At 37.4% G+C, this 23,843-nt stretch overlaps 2 protein-coding genes across 2 annotated transcripts; both read left to right on the top strand.

Annotated features, from left to right (window-relative positions):
• Nucleotides 1-713: 713 nt before the first annotated feature.
• LOC117231558 (balbiani ring protein 3-like) lies at nucleotides 714-3,044 on the top strand. The gene has a single exon (XM_033490113.1). The coding sequence runs from the start codon at nucleotides 714-716 to the stop codon at nucleotides 2,790-2,792; it is 2,079 nt and encodes a 692-aa protein (XP_033346004.1). The 3' UTR covers nucleotides 2,793-3,044.
• A 9,655-nt stretch (nucleotides 3,045-12,699) lies between these two features.
• Nucleotides 12,700-21,152, top strand: LOC117231727. The gene is given in 6 exon segments (XM_033490429.1): nucleotides 12,700-14,572; nucleotides 14,575-14,674; nucleotides 18,345-18,420; nucleotides 18,995-20,783; nucleotides 20,786-20,887; nucleotides 20,890-21,152. Coding segments are annotated over 6 exon segments (4,203 nt in total).
• Nucleotides 21,153-23,843: the final 2,691 nt, after the last annotated feature.

Below are 23,843 nucleotides of genomic sequence, written 5' to 3'. Positions count from 1 at the left end.
TCATGGATCACCTAAATACGTAGATTTCGAAACGTTATCGCTTGTAAATAACTTAATTTTCATTCTTAAAAGATAACGTCACGTGGTACGCCACATAAAAGAAATTGATGTAAGTTATCAGGTCGATAATTCGATACGTTAGCTATAAAAGTCTAATACTGTATTTTGAAAATGCCAGTTCTTTTGAAAAAGTGATTATAAAAGAGTGCGTTATTTTCGCATTTAATATAGCGTAAAGTGATGAAAGCGTAGTGAAAAATGACAATAAAATTTGTTGCAATGAAATGTAAGTAATTTGAATTTGGAAATAATTTGTAATTATTTTTTAAGATGTTAGATAAATAAGTAGAAAATTACCCGATCGCGATACATTCTGATCACTAGATATTCGATAAGTTAAAATCGTCATAACAGTTCTAATCAAAATATACCGACAAATATTACCGATAACAGACATTATTTTTGGTCATTCATTATCGGCGACGGAATTTTTTTTCCTACTAATAATTATTATCTATAATGGAATTCTGTTAGTCCGTTATTAATAATAGTAACAGAAGAAAAAAAATTGATCATTTATAGCGAATCGAAACATTTAAAAATCAAAATCTATTAATCATTTAATTTTCTGAACAATCTATTTAACAATATTTCCCGTTTAAACAAAAATCAGCATTTCCCTCATGACAGGCAGAATAGTATTGATATACAGAATGGTAGATTCGTTATTTTCTTCTATTACAGATTTATTATTACTGGTCATTGCCGTTTTGGCAGTGACTGGGAACGCTTTTGCCGAAATACGCGAAATTCCAACAAAATGTCCAGAATCTTCAGGCAAAACCGTACAGCTCGCTCACAAACACGATTGTACCAAGTTTTACGAGTGTTCCAATGGGCAGAAGCAACTTTGGAATTGCCCAGAATTTGGCCCGGGACAGAAGCTACATTTCGACCCTGAACTTCAAAATTGTACTTTCCCATGGGAGGCAAATTGCGCGTCTAGAGCTCCGGATTGTTCAAAGGACGAATTCATACAACCTCATCCCTCCAACTGCAGATTATATTACAAATGCGAGAACGGGGAGAAAGTCTTAAAAATGTGTGACGAGGGACAGCTATTTAATTTTGACTCTTTAGAATGCGTAGACAAAAATGCCACCAAGTGTAAAGTTTACGATTCGTGTCCAACGGGCAAATTGTTGGAGACTGTACTTCTCCCACACGAATGTAATTACAAATACAAATCTCTGTATTACGAATGTGTCGATGGGCAATACGTTGAAAGAGATTGCGCGTCGGGTCAAGTGTTCAATAATAGACGCAGACAATGCGTGTCTGACGTCTATTGTCCTGAAAACGGTACTAAATATATTCCTGACAAGACGGATTGCACTTTGTATTACGAATGTGTGAATGGTGTTAAAACACAGAAAACGTGCGAAGATGGATTATCTTTCAACGAAATGAAAGGTATGTGTACTTGGCCACCGGGCAGCGAATGTTCTTTGAACTTGTTCAAACAAACCGAGCTGGCTACATCTTTTCTACCTGACGCAACCAAGAAAAATATCATGATGAAATGTCCAGCGAATGGAAATGCGTTCGTGCCTCACGAACGCTCTTGCACCAAATATTACGCTTGCGTGAACGGACGTCAGTTTATTGAAAATTGTCCGGACGGTATGATATACGACTATATTAGAAAAGTTTGTGATGCTCCGTATGCTGCCGTATGTAAAAATAAAATGACTCATTATAAGATTCGATTGCGAGGTATAGATTCAAATTGTCATTATTCGAATGATTGTCCAACATATGGTAGTAAACGCCTTAAATATGAAAAAGATTGCAGGTTGTATTACGACTGTGAAAATGGCTACAGATGTCTTCGGTCGTGTCTTAAAGAATACGTCTTCAATCCATTAATCGAATCGTGTGATATACCAAAGAATAATCCTAACTGCTTTACTTCAGGCGGCTCTGATCCATCAGAAAACGAGTGTGATTGTGGTTGTAAGAATTGGATTCGTCGTTTCCCTAATCCCAAAAATTGTTCTCTATATTATGAGTGTGAAAATGGTAAGAAAGTGTCAAAGGAATGCGCTCCGGATCTTCAATACAGTCGTGACAGTCAGAGTTGTACCTATCCAAAAGATGCAAAATGCATCGTCTCCGATTGCGAAGAAGGAAAGTTTTATCATCATGACTACGAATGCAATAAATATTACGTATGTCGCCACGGTGAGAAAGAATCGCAGTACTGTCCATCTGGGCAAAAATTTGATTGGATAGATTTGGAATGCAAGCCATCAGGCAGGGTTCGCTGTTATCCCGAAGGGATTATGGATGGCTGTGAAGGCAAATGTTCGTCAACAGATACCACGTTGCCCCACGAAGATTGCCGCAAGTATTGTAAATGCGAAAATGGAAACTCCAAGATTGAAATTTGTCCTAACAAACAATTTTACGATCGGGAAACACACAAATGCGAGTGGCCAGAAAATCTGCGTAACGTGTCGTGCGAACCTTTCCCTTGCTGGCTTAATTCTACGGGAACCAATATTCCTCATAAATGCCACTGTGACAAATACTACAGATGCAAAAACGGAATGAAATATCTTGTATTCTGCAAGGACGGAAAATACTTTGACTATGAACAAGAAAGATGCGTTGATAGCGCAGAAGCTCACTGCTACGCGAATAGCCCATACGACGTTGGGGAATGCGCCAAAATCTATTTAACTCGCAACAACTTCGTTCACGAAAATTGCACAAAATACTATAGGTGAGAGGGTACGAACGTGATTCTCGGGCAAAGACCTTCCAAAGATTTGTATTACGATAAAATATTTAGAGAATGTGCTTGACCTGAATATGTAAATTTACTGTCGGACTGCATATCGTTTGATTGTACCAGTAATGCTGATAGTATAATGCCTCATGAATGTGAATGTACAGTCTACTATAAATGTGAAAAAGGATCAAAATATCGTGATTAACGCAACGATGGATTTTGCTTTGATTATGTACTCGGAAAGTGTGCGAATAAGGATCCTCGTTGTTATCATAAATATTCGAACGCGACCGATCAAGGTGAAGAACATTGCCCGAAATAGAATTTTTACAATACTACGTGTTGTTCAGTGGTTCAAAACATTAATTTGATTTATATATTCGATCATTCTGATTACTATCTATCTCCTTATCATTATTGATATTATTCATTGTTATTATCACTATTTTATTTTGTACACTGATTTCTAAAATACTCCATTTCCAAAGGCATTAGCACACAACAGTACACAATTAACATAAACCGAAAATATCATGTGAAATATGAAAGATCTGATCGTAGAAAATAAAATGGAAATAAAAGTTTTGTCATATCGCATTGTATTCTGTGAATTTCACAATTTTCATAATAACAAAATGTTTCCAGCTGTCGGTAGCTTAAAATTAAATATCGAAATCTACCTTATCGATGGAATATATTTTCTTTACTCATAAGCAAAATTTATTCACAAAAGATAATCCTTTTGTATTTCACTGACATGTAAATGTACAAGTAATGTCGCGATATCAAATTTTTTCACGAATCGTAAGTTTTAAACATGATCTAATAATTTCGATTTTACCGATATATTAACGGCGACGTTGACATTTTATGTCAAATCATTTGTAAAATATTAAAATTATAGACATATTTTCGCTTCGCTTAACGTAATATAGAGATTTTATTACAAATATAAACTGCTCAAGTTAGCGATATCTAAATTCATAGAAACGGCTATTGGTTTGATTGAAAGGAACCAATTTGAAAATATCGATCGAAATGGAATAATTTTTATTGTAATCTTATTGATTGATTGTTTGAATTGAATTGAATTGAATTGAAGAAGTTAATTTTAAAATATCGAAGTTTCGTCGAATTTCGTTAATGGTGCCTGAAATAAAGAACAAATATTCCTAGATCTTGTGCAATAGCAGGTACTATCTTTGGCTTTAAATCTCTCGTTTTTCCTTTATTCTTTAAACAATATTTTCTTCCAACGAAAGTTATGTACGTTACATTTTATCGAAACACTCGTTGGTACTTAGTTTCTTAATGAAAATTACAAATTAATTAATGTATGTCAAAGGTACAAATAAGGGGTATGACAAGAACAATGTTTTATCGCGACGTATGTATACTTTAACGTAAACAGAATTTCCACGAAAAACGACGTCAAAATTATTTTGAATTCTTATCTTTACGAATAGTTTCGCCTCGGGGTTCTCGTTATCTACAGGAATTTATCATAAATCTTATCGATTGATTGAAGTAAACCGACTTCAAAACTGATTTTAAAACTATTTAACTGAAAAATTTTTTATACTATTGTAGCTTAAAATAAACACTCTTATTGTTCTAAAAATGTATTTCTCAACATATCCGCCATATAGTTACCCACAGAAAAAGTTATTAACATCAAAATGTGCACCCCCTGAAACCATTCAATTTCCATCGAATTCGCTGCGAATAGTAATAACGACAAAAATTAAGATGATAATTTTAGGTGAGATACCATATATATACAGCATCAATGATCTTTTGTTAGTTATTTATAATATTCAAATATGTTTTTTTAACTATGTAATGGGATTTTGCTCAGAGATTCGTAATCGTATATTATCGAGTGGCTAGATTGCTATCGCTCATGCATATATATTTTGATCAAATTCATATTACAACGGTTTAACATATGAAAATAGTGGTAATTAGTACAGATATATACGATTCCACGATTGAGTATCGTGTCGTAATCTCGTAAAGGATTTTACCGATTTCGTGCGATATTTTTTTCTGTACTCTATATGAATAAATACAATGCAGAAAAAAAAATATAAACCCAAATGTTAACTCAGTAAAATCGTGATTTTATTTGTTTATCTAATTAACATCTTCTTTATAATCACTTACTAGCACGCTCAGACGTTATTTTATTTCATAATTATTTTCATGCCTGTGACCACTTTTGAAATTACATTATTTGAAATATTATTTCAAATAACAAGCTACTTTATTTTATAACTATTTGAAATAATTGTGAAATTGTTCTTTGAAATAATATCGGATGACCTATTTATCAGGTATACCTTCTACGCTTAGTTTTCATTAATACGATCATGTCAGCAAAGCATTATCACGAAGATGTTATTAGCCCTATTGAGAAATCATAGGTAAATGAAGGTTACGGATTTGAAAGAGGCGAAGATGATACAGCTAACAATTCCACGTGTGTTATCCGAAGATAAGAATAAATAACTAAATTGACATTTTAATTGACAAAATAAAAGCTTCGATTTGTCCGTGTTAAATGATTATTCGATAGGAAATAGTTTTCTGAAGAATAACAAGCTTTTTTCATCTAGCACACTAGTTGAACGGTTATTTTCTCTCGCAACAATATTAGATAGGCCCAGGCAAAGATCTCTCACGGATGAACATTTTGAAGAGAGAGGTTTGCTTACGGCAAATTGCTGCAAAGATTTCTTAAGGTAACATTTTTTCTTATACAGATTGGACTCTTTAACAAGCTGAATTGTATTTCTTAGATGTTAGATATATAGCATGTGGTGTGTTGTTAGCGGCTGACTTCCGCAGGTGGTGCAATATGTTCGGTCCATTTTGCTGAGAATGAGTTGTTTGGAGGACGTAAGTGATTTTGGTGTGTTCGTTTCTTAATAGGGTCAGTAAGCACTTATCTTCCCCGTTCATGATTTCCCATTTATTTTCTAATAATAATAGTGAAAATAAAGATCCAAAATAAATTATTTCAAATAGTTGCTTCTTATCGTCATTCTGAATAAAATTTGGGCAGGTCTAGGCTGGGTTTAAATTTAGCGTGCCAAAATCTGTAGAAAATTAAGTATAACAAGTCAAGGAAAGAATTAAATCACACGTTGTAATGGAAAATACCAATATAAATATAATATACCGAGTAATATAAAAAGCCGTCTATTGCCATTACGATAATATATAATTCACGGTAAATATACGAAATTGGGGCGATAAGTAACATATTTCCGATTTATAATTGCAGGTATTTACATTTTGATCAGTAAGATTATGTTACAATCTAATAATGTCACGATCTTATCTGTATCATCGTGTAACAGGATAAAAATTTTAAAAACTTTCCTTCTAAGTCTTCGTCAGTACGTCCAATCGAATAATTCTATTCTGTTATACCATGTATGTATTGTAGTTGTCTGTTATTAGTTACTTCTTTTTACGATACTTTTCTAAGAGTATTCTACTTCTTTCATCGAAATTATTATATAGAATCGCTTGCTTCGAATTTCTCGACATTCTCAAGACTTTGATCACAGTTTGCATACACAACCCTTCTAAGTATATATCTAAGTATATAACATACTTTCTGTATCGTTATTAAGCACTATTGTCCCTGCATCGCACCTTTGATATGTGAAGCCCGAAAAGATAATCCGATTTAAATCTGAATGATAACTCTAAAATTGTGAGTAAGATAATAATGGAAATTATCGTTTGGAAACAATCTAAACTTTAATTGTTTAGTGATATTATCGTCTGGAATAAAGCAAGAAGAGATATTGATATCTTAAAAGTACGATAAGTTGGCTATAAAAGTCAAAACTTGACGTTAGGAACTGTCAGTTTCTTATTAAAAATCAAGTTTAGGAGTTTTTATTATTTTTCAATTGTACGAATTCTCTATGGGAATGAAAAGTGAGTAATTTTACAAGAGATATAATTCGTAACCACATATGTTCCTTTTGAGACTTTATCTTATTTTGGGATATTCTCATATCGTACATATTGTACAAGGTGTTGTTAGACTACAAGTAATTTCACAGGAAATTTATGAAGCTGAAAAAGACAAGAATAAAAAAGTTGCGTTTTCGGCTTTGTTTTTTAGTCGTTGACAATTAAAAATCGGTCAAAATATCTCTTCCCGCATAGTGATCCTCAAACCGAACGACGTTTGCCGCGCGACGTTTTGCAAAACAAATGGCAAAACAAAAGACAATGGTCACGGTGTATTGTTTCATTGGTTACATACCAAGGTGCGTCAATTAGGGATCTTAGCGTTTTCGATTGGAAGCGTTGGAGTATTTCAATGTTGGAGTTACTTGCTGTTCCCCATAGTTGGATTCCGTAGGTCCAGACAGGTTTTATTACGGTCTTGTAGAGGGTAATTTTATTCTGTATGTTTAGTTTGGAGCGTCGGCCCGTGAGCCAATAGAATTTTTTTAGTTTGTCCTTTAGTTGCTTCGTATTATCTGAGATGTGTTTTTTCCAAGTTAGTCTCTTGTCCAGGGTCATGCCCAGGTATCTGACTGAGTCCTTGCTAGGAATTATTGTGTTGTTGATGGTGACCTGGGGGCAGGTTTGTTTTCGGAGCGTGAAGGTTACATGTGAGGAATTTTTTTCGTTAATTTTGAAGCCCCATTTATGAAACCACTTTTCATGGAGTCGAGACATCGCTGGAGAGTGGATGAGGCAATTGCCGGGTCTGCGTGGGTAGCTAATAGCGCTGTGTCGTCAGCAAATGTTGCTATTGTTATTTCGTTTGGTATAGGTAAGTCGGCAGTGTAGATGGAGTACAGTAGGGGTCCGAGGACACTACCTTGGTGTATGCCGGCTTCTATTGGGAATGTTGCGGAAGTGGCGTCTAGGCATTTAACCATGAATTGTCTATTGGTTAGGTAGGATTTTAGGATGGAGTAGTAGGGGTGGGGTAAGATCTTTTTAAGCTTGTAAAGTAGCCCTTCATGCCATACTTTGTCGAATGCCTGTTGGATGTCTAGGAAAACCGCTGAGCAATATTTTTTCTTTTCGAGGGTTTGGCTGATCGTATGGGTTATGCGATGGATTTGTTCTACTGTTGAATGTTGTTTGTGGAAGCCGAATTGGTGATCTGGGAGTGTTTTCAAGTCCTCTAAGAGTGGAAGGAGTCGATTCGTGAGCATCTTCTCGAATAGTTTAGACAGGGTAGGTAAAAGACTGATAGGGCGATAGGAGCTGGTTTCGTAAATCGGTTTACCGGGTTTAGGGATGAGGGTAATCAGTGAGATTTTCCAGGCCTTAGGATAGTGTTCAAGGCGAAGGATAGCATTAAAAATCGATGTGATGAGTGCGATCCCTTTTATGGGAAGTTCCTTGATTGCTTTATTGCCTATTAGGTCGTGCCCTGCTGCTTTCTTGGGATTTAGGCGACTGATTGTTTCTATAGTCTCTGCAGAAGTGAAGGGTTCGATAGGAGGGGACATTTGGAAGGGGGTGTGCAGGTATTCAGTAACGTCCGCGGCAGCTTTGGAGGAATGGGGTTTGAATACTTTAGACAAGTATTTGGCAAACAGGTCGGCTTTTTCTATAGGGCTACGCGCCCATCCACTTTGCGGACGGCGGTTTGGGGGGATTATTTGTGGGGGGCGTGTGAGTTTCCTGGAGGCCTTCCATAGCGAGTAGTTGGAGTCGGCTGTGAGGGATAAACTGGCGAGATATTTTTGGAAACAGTCGTTTTTGTAATTTTTTATGGTTTTGGATAGCTTTCTAGTTGCGTTGTTTAATTTGCGTTTGTCATCCGGTGTTCTATGGGTCTGCCATACTCTTCTTAGTCTACGTTTTTCTGCTATTTTTTTTAATATGTATTGGGGATATTCTTGTTTGCTGATGGACGTCTTTGTCGGTGTGGAGAGGCGGATGGCGTTTATTATGCTCGTGTTTAAGTATTCCGTGGCTGCTTCAATTTCTTCCTTAGTTTTTAGTGAGGTTAGGGCTGAAGTTGAGTGAGTAAAGACTTCTCTAAAGAGCTGCCAGTTGGTGTGTTGGTTGCGAATGGAGCCATTTGGTGTATTCTCGATGATTGTTGAACTGACTGTTGCTATCACGGGGAAATGATCAGAGGAGAGATCAGCCGAGGAGTTGATTTGGACGTGTCTTGATGAGATATTTTTAGTTACGAAGAAGTCCAGAAGGTCGGATATTTTGTTAGTGTCGGTGGGCCAGTATGTGGGTTCGTATGTGGTGAGGTAGTTGAGGTTATTGGTTATTGTGCTGTTTAAGAGGTTTTTGCCTCTTACTGTAACCAGTCTGCTGCCCCAATGGGTGTGCTTGGCGTTATAGTCTCCCCCAGCTATGAATCTATTGCCCAGGGTGCCCAGGAAGTTATCAAAGTCTTCTTTGGCGATGGAGTGTCTGGGAGGGCAGTATACTGCTGAAGTGGTGATTGTACCATGACAGTCTTCTATTGCTACGTTTGTTGCTTGGAGGTAGTCTTTCTGGAATAATGGAAGTTCGTAGTGCTTAATACTTGTTTTGATTATGATTCCGGTGCCACCGTGGGCCTTTCCGCTGGGGTGTTGGGTATGGTAGAATTTGTAACCATTTATTTTTAAATAGTTTTTGTCGGTGAAGTGGGTTTCCGATACGAGCATTACGTCGATTTGCTGGTGTTTTAGGAAAAGTTCTAGTTCAAATTTGTGTTGTGCTAGACCGTTGGCGTTCCAAAGAGCTATGCGTCTTGGTTTTATTTTGCGTCGGGGCGTACTAATTTATCCATGATGAGTGTTAGTAGCGATAGCAAATTATTTATTTGCTCCGATTGTTTCTCTATTAGCTTTTCAAGCCTAGAGACGTTGTCTGTGTGAGGAGAATTGGGGACACTATTTTGGGAAAGATCCCTTTGGCTATTCGGGTTATTTTGGATGCCTTGTACTGCTTGGGCATAGGAGGTTGAGGTAGTGATGAATTTAGTAGGACTGGATATTTGGCTGTTTGAGGGGATTGGGGTAGTCGTGAATTTCGGCGGGCTGGGTGTTTGGTTGGTTACCTCTTTTGCTCTGAGTTTAGGGTACCTGTTTGTGTATAGGGTTTTATAGGCTGAGCAGCCTTTATAGTTGGCAAGATGGTCACCTTGACAGTGGATGCACTTCGCTGGGGTTTCCGGTGATTTAGTGCACTGGTCAGTGGAGTGTGTGCCTTCACATTTAACGCAGCGGAAGGTATGGTTGCAGTATTTCTGCGTGTGATCGTATCTTTGGCACCTTTTGCATTGCACTATTTCTTTTTTAACAAGCGGTGGTTCGAATTTTACTATTGCGTTCATTAGGCGACTGATGTAGTAAATTTCCTTATTGTTAGGCTTTTGTTTTATGTCTATAAAAAATAAGGATAACGGGTCTTTCGAGACTCTATGCCTTATATTACTAACGTTGATGACTTCGTGGCCGAGTTTTAAGAGTTCGAATTTGAGTTCATCTATGTCTGCTGAGTGGTGGATGTTGCGTAGAACCACTCGAAAATGTCTTTCTTGTTTGAGCTGGTAAGTATGAAAGTTGGCGTTCAAGGTCTTGAGTAGTTTGGTGATTTTTCTGTAGGCGTCAGGGGTTGTCGGCAGAATTTTTACTTTGTTGTTGTTGATCTTCAGGTTGTAGTCGTCCTTGGAGATATCTCTCTCTAAGGACTTAATCATTGTTTGTATGTTGATGACGTCATCCACAAATATTGGTGGGGGATTCTTTGTGCTTGTTGGTTTGGCGGCGGGTCCGCAATTTCCATGGCGTCGTTAGTGGATTGCAATACGGCGAACCTGTTGTGGGTGTTTATTTGTATCGTTGATTGTTCGTTCCGGGTGTCGATCGTGTTTGGTTTTGATGTTTCTATTTTCCGTTTCTTTGTAATATTAGCGTCGTTGGTGCGGAGAGTTCTGCTACACTTCTGCCACGGAGGAGGTAGCGCGGGGTAGTTGCGAGTCTGCTCCGGAGAGCCTGGTCGCGATTGCTGGGCCACCATCGAGCTAGTCAATTCAAAATGAATAACTAGTCGTGAGGCTATGAGGCTAGTGTTCGGGTTAGGGTTAGGTGCGTGGGATTTTCTTCTCCCTAAAGGGTAGGAAACACTTGGCTGTGTTCACTTTCGACAGTTGGGCGACACGTGTTGTTTTCGGACTACACTGGGCACTAGAGACACGTCTGTACGCTTCGGCACTCAACAGCGAACTGCAGAAGTAAAAGTCGAGAAGATTTGGATTTGAGGAGTGAGCAAACCAAAGCAGCGGTCATCGTTGGCTAATCCATCTGCTTCCAAAATAGCTAGTCAGGCGCTCTTGTACTGAGTTGGTAGATTGTGGTGGTATACCATGCTGTGCTGGGTATAGCACTGGTATAATTTTCGCCGTATAATTGTTGCGCTTTTATGCTATTGCCCCGTATTGTAATAAAAGTGCATGTCCGAAAGTTCTCCAAATCTATACGATATTATGTAATAAATATGGTAATATAAACAATAAATGACGTATAGTATTGCTATACTGCATACAACATTCACTATGCGCATAACACGCGCGCTACGCGCACTGCATACACAATACACCCACGTAATACGCTAAAATAATGAAAAATGAAGACAATATTCCAATATTTTTATCGTTTTATTGGCTATTATTTAAGGCTTGAAGGAATGTTAAAAAAAGATAGTGATATTTCCGAAGCCCATCAGATAAACATGAAATATGAATAAATCTCGAGCAATGTAAAGTTTGATGATTGTACAAAAAGGGTTTGCGCCTTTTTTAAAATCATCTGGCGCACAGCCTGTTCCCTTCCTTAATTGCATAACCTCGCTATCAAAAGGAACTTCTCCAATATTATGACTGTTCCTGGATAATTCGGAATTATACAAAGAAGATGAAAGCATTAGTTAAAGAGTATCATAAATTTTTCTTTCTCAATTAACTCTCTATCACTACATTGTCATGTTTTAGCCATTTTAAGGCAAGAGACTAAAATGATTTTGGCACAACACAATTATTCGGACAGTCGACGAGAAACTTTCAGCAAATTGAAAATATAAAGTTAGCGTGTTACGTGGCTGTATTGTATGAGGCAAAGAATTAGAGAAAACACTAATTCTCTCTACTAGGAAACTCCATACAGCGGTTTTTCATATGTTCCTATGGATTTTCATAAGTAAACAGGTTTAATGTTCAATCTACCGTTTGTTTTGCAAAACGTTGCGCGTCTTTGAATACCATGATCTTCTTCTCTACGATTTGTACAAGGTAAGCTGCCGCCCATGTGTCGTTTCGTTTGAGGATCACTGTGCGCCCATCTCTACAGACTGACCTCCTTCTGCTCGTGTAAGGAGGTTTGCTCGTGTGCAAGATATTCTGGCAGGATATTTCAATTGTCGATGACTAAAAAACAAAGACGAAACGCAATTTTTTTATCCTACATTTTTTCAGTTTCAACAAACACCCTTCAAATTTTCTGTCAAATTACCTGTAGCCGAACACTCTATATTTTCTATGGACCAATATATAAAACGAAATACATTCCTTAGTTACTGACGAAGGAAATTGTTTTCAATTCCGAATAATTATCGTATATGAACATTTTTGCTTACTGGTAACCATTCTCTACAATTCCTTTGATCAACCAATAATCAACATCAACGACGGATCTCGTTTTAGTCTGTCCCTGATGATGATAATCAAAAAATATTAATCACTTATAATAGTCATTTGTAATCAGTAACTTATCCATTAAAATCACCAAATTTGTCATTAAATTTTTTGACAAATTTCTTTAAGATGCAGGGATCATTAGTTTGCCATTTAAAGAAAAATTAGCTTTTTCTCCATGACACGCAGTATAGTATTGATATACAGAATGGCAGATTCGATATTTTCTTCTATTTCAGATTTATTATTACTGGTCATTGCCGTTTTGGCAGTGACGGGGAACGCTTTTGCCGAAATACACGAAATTCCCACAAAATGTCCAGAATCTTCAGGCAAAACCGTACAGCTCGCTCACAAACACGATTGTACCAAGTTTTACCAGTGTTCCAATGGGCAGAAGCAACTTTCGAATTGCCCAGAATTTGCCCCGGGACAGAAGCTACATTTCGACCCTGAACTTCAAAATTGTACTTTTCCATGGGAGGCAAATTGCGCGTCTAGAGCTCCGGATTGTTCAAAGGACGAATTCATACAACCTCATTCCACCAACTGTAGTTTATATTACAAATGCGAGAACGGGGAAAAAGTCTTAAAAACGTGTGAGGAAGAACAGCTGTTTTGTTCCGAGTCTCTAGAATGCGTAGACAAGGATGCCGCCAAGTGTAAAGTTTACGATTCATGTCCAACAGGTAAATTGTTGGAAGCTGTACTTCTCCCGCATGATTGCGATTGCCATCGTCAATCGCTGTATTATGAATGTGTCGATGGACAATACGCTGTAAGGCGGTGCCCATCGGGTCATGTATTCGACGCTGAACGTAGACAATGTGTGTCTAATGTCCACTGTCCTGCAACCGGTATTAAGAGAATTTCTCATGATACGGATTGTGGTTTGTATTACGAATGCGTGGATGGTGTGAAAGTAGAGAAAGTTTGCGAAGATGGATTGTCTTTCGACGAAACCAAGGGTATATGTACTTGGCCTCCGAGACACGAGTGTTCATCGAACTTTAAACAAACCGATCCGGCTATATACTTTCTACCTCATGTAGCGGAGAAAAAAGATGACAAGGACTGTCCACCACAGGGATATACACACTTAGCACACGAATGTTCTTGCACCAAGTATTACTCTTGCGAAGACGGAAATAAGTATCTGGGTAAATGTCCTGAAGGCACGATATATGATTATATTAGAGAAGTTTGCGATTTGCCGCATGCCGCCATATGTAGGAACGAAATATATACTAACGACACGTTCCTAAGTGAAAATTGTCATTTTTCATCTGATTGTCCATCTGAAAGCCATAATCGCTATCCTCATGAAAGTGATTGTACATTATTTTACGATTGCTACAACGGTCGCAAATGTCGTATGTCGTGTTTCCAAGGGTACGTCTTCAATCCACTAATCGGCTCGTGCGATCTACCTAGGAACGTTCCCAACTGCCACGATTATATACCTACCCCTACGACTACGACATGGCGCCCGCCTGCAACCACGTCTACGACATGGCGCCCGCCTGCAACCACGTCTACGACATGGCGCCCGACCGGTTGCCCGGAAGGAGAAATAACGCATCACGACTGTAACTGCAATGCATATTACTTATGTCGGAACGGACAATACCAATGGATGAGATGTCCCACAGGCCAAAATTTTGATTGTATAAAGCGGCAATGTATGCCAGAAGGAAGTGCTCATTGTTGCAAATCAGAAAGCAACGATTGTGACGGTACATGTTCGTCAAGCAATAGACTTTTGCCCCACAAGGAGTGCAACAAGTATTGTACATGCGATAGTGGAACTACCACAGTTCGAAATTGTCCCAGGCATACGTATTACGATCGGTACAGACAAATTTGCAACTGGCCAGAAGCCATACAGAACGGTGACTTGCCGGCACAGTGTGATCCTACCGACTGTAGTTTCGGTGAGAATTATGTTCCTCATGAATGTTATTGTGACAGATATTATAAATGCTCAGGCAATGGTAAATTTCTTCAGAATTGTAAAACTGGAGAATACTTTGACTATACAGAAGAAAAATGCGTTGACAGTAAATATGCTCACTGTTATGTAAAGATTTGATTAAGGATTGTTAAAAATATTGTAGATGTAGCGGTAGGAAAGTGTATATCGAGCAATGTGCCAGCGTTCTGTACTACGATATCGGGAGAACGTGGCTCAAAACATAAATTTATCGTCGAACTGTCCGTCTCTAACTGATTGTAATAATTTTCTTTAAAAGCTAGGAAATGAATCGTAGAATCAAAAAAGAAACGAATTCGTAGAATAATAAAGATAAATGGTTTGTTGTAACACCTTCATCGAGTATCTTTGAATTCCAGAATATTACGATATTACAAGGTTAAAACGCAATGCTGCTTTTATATATTGTCTAATTTATGTAATCTTTTAAGATGATTGTATTGAATTTGACTATACATTGCAAGTTAGCCGTAAGTAATAAAATTAATGATAAATGACATCTTTAATTAGCATTCATTCTTATACGTATACATAGCATGAAACGTTAACAATTTAATTATATTCGATTCATTGCCATGTATATTGTCACGATTTTATTCTGTAAAATTGCGACTGATTAGCAAAAACATTACCATAAATGTGGTAGTTACATGTAAAGTAAATGTAAGTCAAAGATGCCATGTAAAATATAAAAGATCGCATTGTAAAACATTCGATGGAAATAAAAGTTGTTCGATATTGCATTCTATTCTATATGTTAAATAATTTATCAAATTGGATGTGCACCTATCATTGGATCTATACCTACGGAGTGATAAAAATTTAATTTCCTTTACCAGTAGCTAGAGATAGTACATAGTTTAAAGACGAATATTGAAATGTACATCGTCGACAAAATTGTACCTTCGGCGGCTATGGAAAATAAAAAATTCAAAACCACATTTAAAAATATGGGCATTATATGGTGCATATAAAGTACTAGTCACTAACGATACAAAAGCATTGCAAAACGTAAAATATGTTTCCGCTACTGTTGTTATTTGGTCCTGGAAAAATTGGCGATATTTTTCGCCTGAGAATAAAGTTGAAAGAAGATCATTGGCTTTGTCATAGCGTCGCCAAAAACGCACGCATTCGCTCATTTCGAACAAATTGCTCTGAAATTGCATAACGTTTACGCTTTGTATAAGTTAAGTTTTCTTAAAACTGGTGCAATAGTGATTTAGAACAGGCTGAATTTTGTCAAAGCCTTTCCAAATTTTTGTGTACAATACGAAACAGATGTGGTGCATTTTGGGGGAATTATAGACTTTCGTGCCAATGACGGTTTTCTTACTTCACATCTTCATCGTAGAGCTCATTCACATACTTATGATCGCGTCTATTCGTGTTACGTTTCAAGAATTTACATGACGGCGTATCATAAATATGTGCTCCACTTTGGAATTTGTCGTCCTGTCCCGAGAACTGTGAGATTATTGAAGAAAAAAACTAGAATGATTCATTTTCTCAAATGTTAGCTAACGTAGAGAAGATTTTATCGTTACATGAAACACTAGACACCTTATGTAACTTCACAGAGAGATTTCAATTTGTCTTACTTGGATGAATCATTGTTATCTGCGTTCTCTTGCAACTGTTATATATAAAGTGCAGGCTGAAAACAATATGTACTATGGACGTCTAATATCATAATTCCTATATGTTCGGGAGCAAATTAATAAATCAAAACTTTGAAGCTATCCAATTTGGGAGACTATCTTAGGAACGGTTAGAACAAGTCCTAACGAAAGATTCAAAAGGTTTCTGTCTTTGGATACCAATTCCTATGAAGCTGTCATTGCTACTTTTTACAACGTAGATTTAAAAATCGTCGACTATTAGAAATGGCAAATAAAACATTGAACATTTAACGCTCAATTTTTATTAATGTGGTCATATCAGCAAAGCATTATTACGAAGATGTAATTAAAGCTATTGAAAAATCTCAAGTAAATAACGATTCCGCGTGTGAAGGAGGCGAAGATGAAACAATAATAATTCCACGAGTGTTATCCGAAGATAAGAATAAATAACTAAATCGAAATTTTAATTGGTAAGATAAAAGCTCCGATTTGTCCATGTTAAATGATTACTCGATGAGAGACAGTTTTCTGAACAATACAAGCCTCTTTCATCTACCGCACCAGTCGAACGATTATTTTCTCTCGCAACAATATTAGATGGGCCGAGGCAAAGATCGTCACCTCGTACAATACAGTATCTTAAGAAAGCACCTTATTTGAATACCTACAGGACACATTACCTACGATAAATGTGATATGCCGATTTTGATGAAAATTTGTAGATTCATAGTGCAGCTAATAATACGGATCACCTACTTTTTCTTTGCCGACCATCGTTCACATTTCGCAGGTGAAATCTCTCAAAATGTGGATAGATGCCTATCGATAAATTTTATATTCTCATCAACAAATATAAGCATATAAATAGATTTTAAAGAATCCATCTGTTTCAATACATCCTCGTTCATTAAATTTTGTAAATATTTGACAATTTTAACCAAAATTTGTTTGTGTAAACTGGACATCTAAATTCGAAATACGGATAAATCAGAATTTCAATTTTTTGTAAATTGACTAAGATAATCATCGTTTAACTAACTTGAACAAACTGTTGCCTTCTATAGACAACCAAAATTTTCTAAGCTAATTTGGGTGCCATTATGGTTAGGAATCGGCGTATCTTTGCATTTAATGTGCTATAAGTCATCTCTGATATGATAAAAATTATCGTCACAGGTAAATCCAGTTTAATCCGCATCGAATATCTGAATATATTCCACGGTGTCACCTGCTGAATCAGTAGATCAACCTTATTCTAGTCGGACGTGGCCGGAAGAGCAAGTAAAGTACGCGAATATTCCATTGAATAAAAACGCTATACAATGCGTATTTCATAATATTTCAGAAATCTAGGCTAAATTTCTCTTCCTGATAACGTCTAAGATAATCATCATCGTAGGAATATGTAGATAAACGTAATCGCTTTTTCTTAACAGAAATCATAATAAGCTTTGGCGACTAAACCTTGGAAAGATATACGAATAAAACACGGAGATATTTAATTTATTATTATTATTAATATAAAAGGTCGTTTATTGGCATTTTCCTATTACATGTTTCACGATAACTATACGAAATCTGCGCAATGAATAACATATTTCCAATTTAAAATTGTTCATATCTATATTTTGATCGGTGAAATTATATTATAATATGGTCTTGTTACGATCTTATTTGTATCATTGTGTAACAGGACAAGAATTTTAAGAATTGCGTTCTATATCTTTATTAGTACGTTGTAAAGTCCAATCGAATGATTCGATTCTGTTACGTATGTAAAGTGTGATCCTGTTTATACCATGGATGTATTATAGTTGTCTGTTATTATTTACTTCTTTTTATGATACTCTTCTACGAGTAGTTTACTTCTCTCATTGAAATTGTTATACAGAATCGCTTGCTTCGAATTTCTCGACATTCTCAAGACTTTGATCACAGTTTGCATTCACAGCCCTCCTAAATATATATTTAAGTACATAACACATCTTCTGTATCGTTATTAAGCACTATTGTCGCCCCATCGCATCATTGATATGTGAATTCCAAAACGATAAGTCGATTTATACGAGTGACAACTCTAAAATTGCGATTCAGATTATAATGATATTTATCGTTCAAAAATAATGTAAGCTTGAGTAGTTAAATGATTGTATCGTCCGATACAAGGCACGAAGATATGCTGATAGTCCGATAACTTACCTATAAAAGTCAAATCTTACAACTTGGTAATGTCAGTTCCTTCCAAAAAACCATCTACAGGAGAGTGTGTTATCTTTCCATTGTTAGAAATAAATCTGTTGGAATGAGAGGTGAGTAATTTTACTTGTGATATAGTTCGTAACCACGTTGCTTTTGGGACTTTATTTTAGTATTGCATATCCTTATATCGCATATATTATAAGAACAATATATTCTTTGGGAGAATATAGAGAACGAAATAAATTTGTTCGGTTACTGATGAACATTAACGACGAGGGAAGCTATTTTCAATTACGAATAACCATCGTAGATGAACATTTTTTGCTTATTGGAAACCACTATTGAAAATTGTTACTCTGTTAACTGTTACACTTAGCGCCTACATATTCAACACTGCGTCGTATATGCATTCATCAGGTTGCTACACTGATGATCAATACGGTTTTTAGTTACCTATAACCATTAACGATGAACAAATTCGTTTCATTAACAATAATCATGATCAATGACGGAACTCGTTTTAGTCCGTCACTGATAATGATAATCAAAACAAGTTTTTGGAAGATTTCTTTAAGATGTATGGGACATTAGTTTCCACTTAAACAGAAATTAGCTTTTTCTTCATGACACACAGAATAGTATTGACATACAGAATGGCAGATTCGATATTTTCTTCTATTTCAGATTTATTATTACTGGTCATTGCCGTTTTGGCATTGACGGGGAACGCTTTTGCCGAAATACACGAAATTCCCACAAAATGTCCAGAATCTGCAGGCAAAACCGTACAGCTCGCTCACAAACACGATTGTACCAAGTTTTACGAGTGTTCCAATGGGCAGAAGCTACTCTCGAATTGCCCAGAATTTGCCCCGGGACAGAAGCTACATTTCGACCCTGAACTTCAAAATTGTACTTTCCCATGGGAGGCAAATTGCGCGTCAAGAGCTCCGGATTGTTCAAAGGACGAATTCGTACAACCTCATTCCACCAACTGTAGCCTATATTACAAATGCGAGAACGGGGAAAAAGTCTTAAAAACGTGTGAGGAAGAACAGCTGTTTTGTTCCGAGTCTCTAGAATGCGTAGACAAGGATGCCGCCAAGTGTAAAGTTTACGATTCGTGTCCAACAGGCAAATTGTTGGAGGCTGTACTTCTCCCGCATGATTGCTATCGTCAATCGCTGTATTACGAATGTGTCGATGGACAATACGATGTTAGACGGTGCCCATCGGGCCATGAATTCGACGCTGAACGTAGACAATGTGTGTCTAATGTCCCCTGTCCTGTAACCGGTACTAAGAGAATTTCTCATGAGACGGATTGCGGTTTGTTTTACGAATGCGTGGATGGTGTTAAGGTAGAGAAAGTTTGCGAAGATGGATTGTCTTTCGACGAAACCAAGGGTATATGTACTTGGCCTCGGAGACACGAATGTTCATCGAACTTCAATCAAACCGACCTTGCTACATACTTTCTACCTCATGTAGCGGAGGAAAAAGATGTTCTAGATTGTCCACCAGTGGGATATGGACTTCTACATCATGAATGCTCTTGCACCAAGTATTACTATTGTGAAGAAGGAAATAAGATTCTTGCCATATGTCCTAATGGCATGATATATGATAATAGTAGAGGAGTTTGTGACCTACCGAATGTCGCCATATGTTGGAACCAAAAATATATTCAGGATAGTTATTTATATGAAAATTGTTATAATTCACCTCAGTGTCCACCCAGTGGCTATCGTCGCTCTTCTGATGAAAAGTGCTCTGAGAGTTATTACGAGTGCACGAACGGTGTCAGATGCGATCGGTCGTGTAGCGAAGGATTAATTTTCAATTGCGAAAAGCTACAGTGCGATATACCCGAGAACGTTGGCGGCTGCAACGGCGATCACCCTGCTACGACGACTACGACTACGACAACTACCACTACAACGTGGCGCCCGCCCTATTGCATTGAAGGAAACAAAATGCCTCACGAGTGTAACTGCTATGCATATTACGTATGTCGCAACGGAGAATACCAATGGATGAAATGTGCCTCAGGCGAAATATTTGATTGGGCGGAGAGGAAATGCATGTCACAAAACATTGCTGAATGTCGCCCCTCTGGAAACAACGGATGCCAAGGTAGTTGTTCGTCAAGTAGTGACCGGTTGCCCCACAGGGACTGCAACAAGTTTTGTACATGCGATCATGGAACTGCCACAGTTGCAAATTGTCAAGCCCATACGTATTACGACCGGTCCAAAAAATACTGCGACTGGCCAGAAGCCATACGGGACTTGCCGGCGCATTGTGATCCTACCGATTGTAGTTTCGGTAAGAATTATGTTCCTCATGACTGTTACTGTGACAGATATTATGATTGTTCAGGCAATGGGAAATTTCTTCAGATGTGTAAAAGTGGAGAATACTTTGACTATGCAGAAGAAAAATGCATTGACAGTAAATATGCTCACTGTTATGTAAAGATTTGATTAAGGATTGTCAAAAATATTGTAGATGTAGCGGTAGGAAAGTGTATATCGAGCAATGTGCCAGCGTTCTGTACTATGATATCGGGAGAACGTGGCTCAAAACATAAATTTATCGTCGAACTGTCCGTCTCTAACTGATTGTAGCAGTAATATTGGTGTTGCATCCCGTTATTGTAAATGTACACTTTGTTATGAATGCGACGGAAGATCCAAATACTGCGAGATATGCGATACTGGATTAAAGTTTGATTTTGTACTCGGAAGCTGTATGAGTAAAAATGCTCATTGTTGCAACTGCAACTTACTGGCAAACGAAACTATATGGTTGGATATACCATTTGTGAATAATTTTCTTTAAAAGCTAGGAAATGAATCGTAGAATCAAAAAAGAAACGAATTCGTAGAATAATAAAGATAAATGGTTTGTTGTAACACCTTCATCGAGTATCTTTGAATTCCAGAATATTACGATATTACAAGGTTAAAACGCAATGCTGCTTTTATATATTGTCTAATTTATGTAATCTTTTAAGATGATTGTATTGAATTTGACTATACATTGCAAGTTAGCCGTAAGTAATAAAATTAATGATAAATGACATCATTTGATTAGCATTCATTCTTATACGTATACATAGCATGAAACGTTAACAATTTAATTATATTCGATTCATTGCCATATATATTGTCACGATTTTATTTTATAAAATTGCGACCGATTAGCAAAAACATTACCATAAATGTGGTTGTTCCGTCGTGCGACATTCTATCCAGGCCAGGCCACACACCGCGGACAGGATGGCAACCAGATGTCCGCACGCCTTCATTGCGTACCTTCAATAGTCTTAAGAGCCGATTATAAATCTTAGAGGAATTTCTAAAGTCCTTCAGACCAAGCCAAACATCTACACTAAGTCACTGTCTAAAGGTTATTGTTTACTACGGAAAGATAGGAGAAGTTCGTCTTTCTCATGTACGATGTTTTACCCTGGCAACTTTCTCTCGGGGCGGTTAACACCCTTCCTCCACTCTTCCACACCAATCCAGAAAATTAACCTATTACCAGAGAAGTCCTTCCCTCACTCTCCCAACAAGAACTTCGTCTTAACAAATCAGCTTTTCTCGCATCATTAGACCCACCCATCGCAAGTGCCCTCCGCTGCATCATCTTTACAGAAAGTCAGTCTTTATACGCTTTTTGAACCTTCAGCATCTAAGCGTGCGTCGCGTACAACACCTTGTTACTCTAGCTATCAATCGACTTAATTGTACATTTCTAGTTAAGAAGTTGTTGGAATAAACATTAGTTGTATTCGTTACTTCAGTGTAAAATCAATTTAACCACCCCTATTATCGCAACCGAAATCAGGGGATCGATCACTTCGTGGCGTCGATTATCCAATCGTAACGGGAATTTACGACTCCCGTTGACGTACTTCTTCGCGATCGCGTCTCCCCGCGAGTGGTCGAAACAGTGGTAGTTACATGTAAAGTAAATGTAAGTCAAAGATGCCATGTAAAATATAAAAGATCGCATTGTAAAACATTCGATGGAAATAAAAGTTGTTCGATATTGCATTCTATTCTATATGTTAAATGATTTATCAAATTGGATGTGCACCTATCATTGGATCTATACCTACGGAGTGATAAAAATTTAATTTCCTTTACCAGTAGCAAGAGATAGTACATAGTGTGGCGGATCGGTATCAACAGGAAACAGACAGGTCGAGGTATCAACGCGGCGCAACACCTCCCGGGCGATCCGCTGGTACCAACCGCCAACACTAGAGGGCTACGACGACAACGAGTCTGTCTAACTCGCTAGCGGTCGAATATACGAGCGATTGATACAAATACCGCACCCAGCGAGATTCCCTCTACGTCTAAGGCAGGGACTACTGGGCATAGCCTTACTGACGAGTCCGCCGGTAGTCCCGAGATGAAACGCACGACTCTCTTTTCATCCGCCACAATAGTTTAAAGACGAATATTGAAATGTACACCGTCGACAAAATTGTACCTTCGGCGGCTATGGAAAATAAAAAATTCAAAACCACATTTAAAAATATGGGCATTATATGGTGCATATAAAGTACTAGTCACTAACGATACAAAAGCATTGCAAAACGTAAAATATGTTTCCGCTACTGTTGTTATTTGGTCCTGGAAAAATTGGCGATATTTTTCGCTTGAGAATAAAGTTGAAAGAAGATCATTGGCTTTGTCATAGCGTCGCCAAAAACGCACGCATTCGCTCATTTCGAACAAATTGCTCTGAAATTGCATAACGTTTACGTTATTATCAAATTAATAAATCAAAACTTCGAAGCTATCCAATTTGGGAGACTATCTTAGGAACGGTTAGAACAAGTCCTAACGAAAGATTCAAAAGATTTCTGTCTTTGGATACCAATTCCTATGAAGCTGTCATTGCTGCTTTTTCACATCGTAGATTTAAAAATCGTCGACTCTTAGAAGTGGCAAATAAAACATTGAACATTTAACGCTCAATTTTTATTAATGTGGTCATATCAGCAAAGCATTATTACGAAGATGTAATTAACGCTATTGAAAAATCTCAAGTAAATAACGATTCCGAGTGTGAAGGAGGCGAAGATGAAACAATAATAATTCCACGAGTGTTATCCGAAGATAAGAATAAATAACTAAATTGAAATTTTAATTGGCAAGATAAAAGCTCCGATTTGTCCATGTTAAATGATTACTCGATAAGAGACAGTTTTCTGAACAATACAAGCCTCTTTCATCTACCGCACCAGTCGAACGATTATTTTCTCTCGCAACAATATTAGATGGGCCGAGGCAAAGATCGTCACCTCGTACAATACAGTATCTTAAGAAAGCACCTTATTTGAATACCTACAGGACACATTACCTACGATAAATGTGATATGTCGATTTTGATGAAAATTTGTAGATTCATAGTGCAGCTAATAATACGGATCACCTACTTTTTCTTTGCCGACCATCGTTCACATTTCGTAGGTGAAAACTCTCAAAATGTGGATAGATGCCTATCGACAAA

The sequence above is a fragment of the Bombus vosnesenskii genome, unplaced genomic scaffold (assembly GCF_011952255.1).
Source record: "Bombus vosnesenskii isolate JDL3184/JDL3185 unplaced genomic scaffold, Bvos_JDL3184-5_v1.1 scf7180000013273, whole genome shotgun sequence".
Classification (NCBI taxonomy): domain Eukaryota; kingdom Metazoa; phylum Arthropoda; class Insecta; order Hymenoptera; family Apidae; genus Bombus; species Bombus vosnesenskii.
Note: the sequence above shows the minus strand (reverse complement) of the source record. Positions and strands in the feature narration are given on the sequence as shown.

What these genes read in the sequence shown, in the direction of transcription:
- LOC117231558 (XM_033490113.1), top strand. Translation starts at nt 714, where the DNA reads ATGGTAGATTCGTTATTTTCTTCTATTACAGATTTATTATTACTGGTC.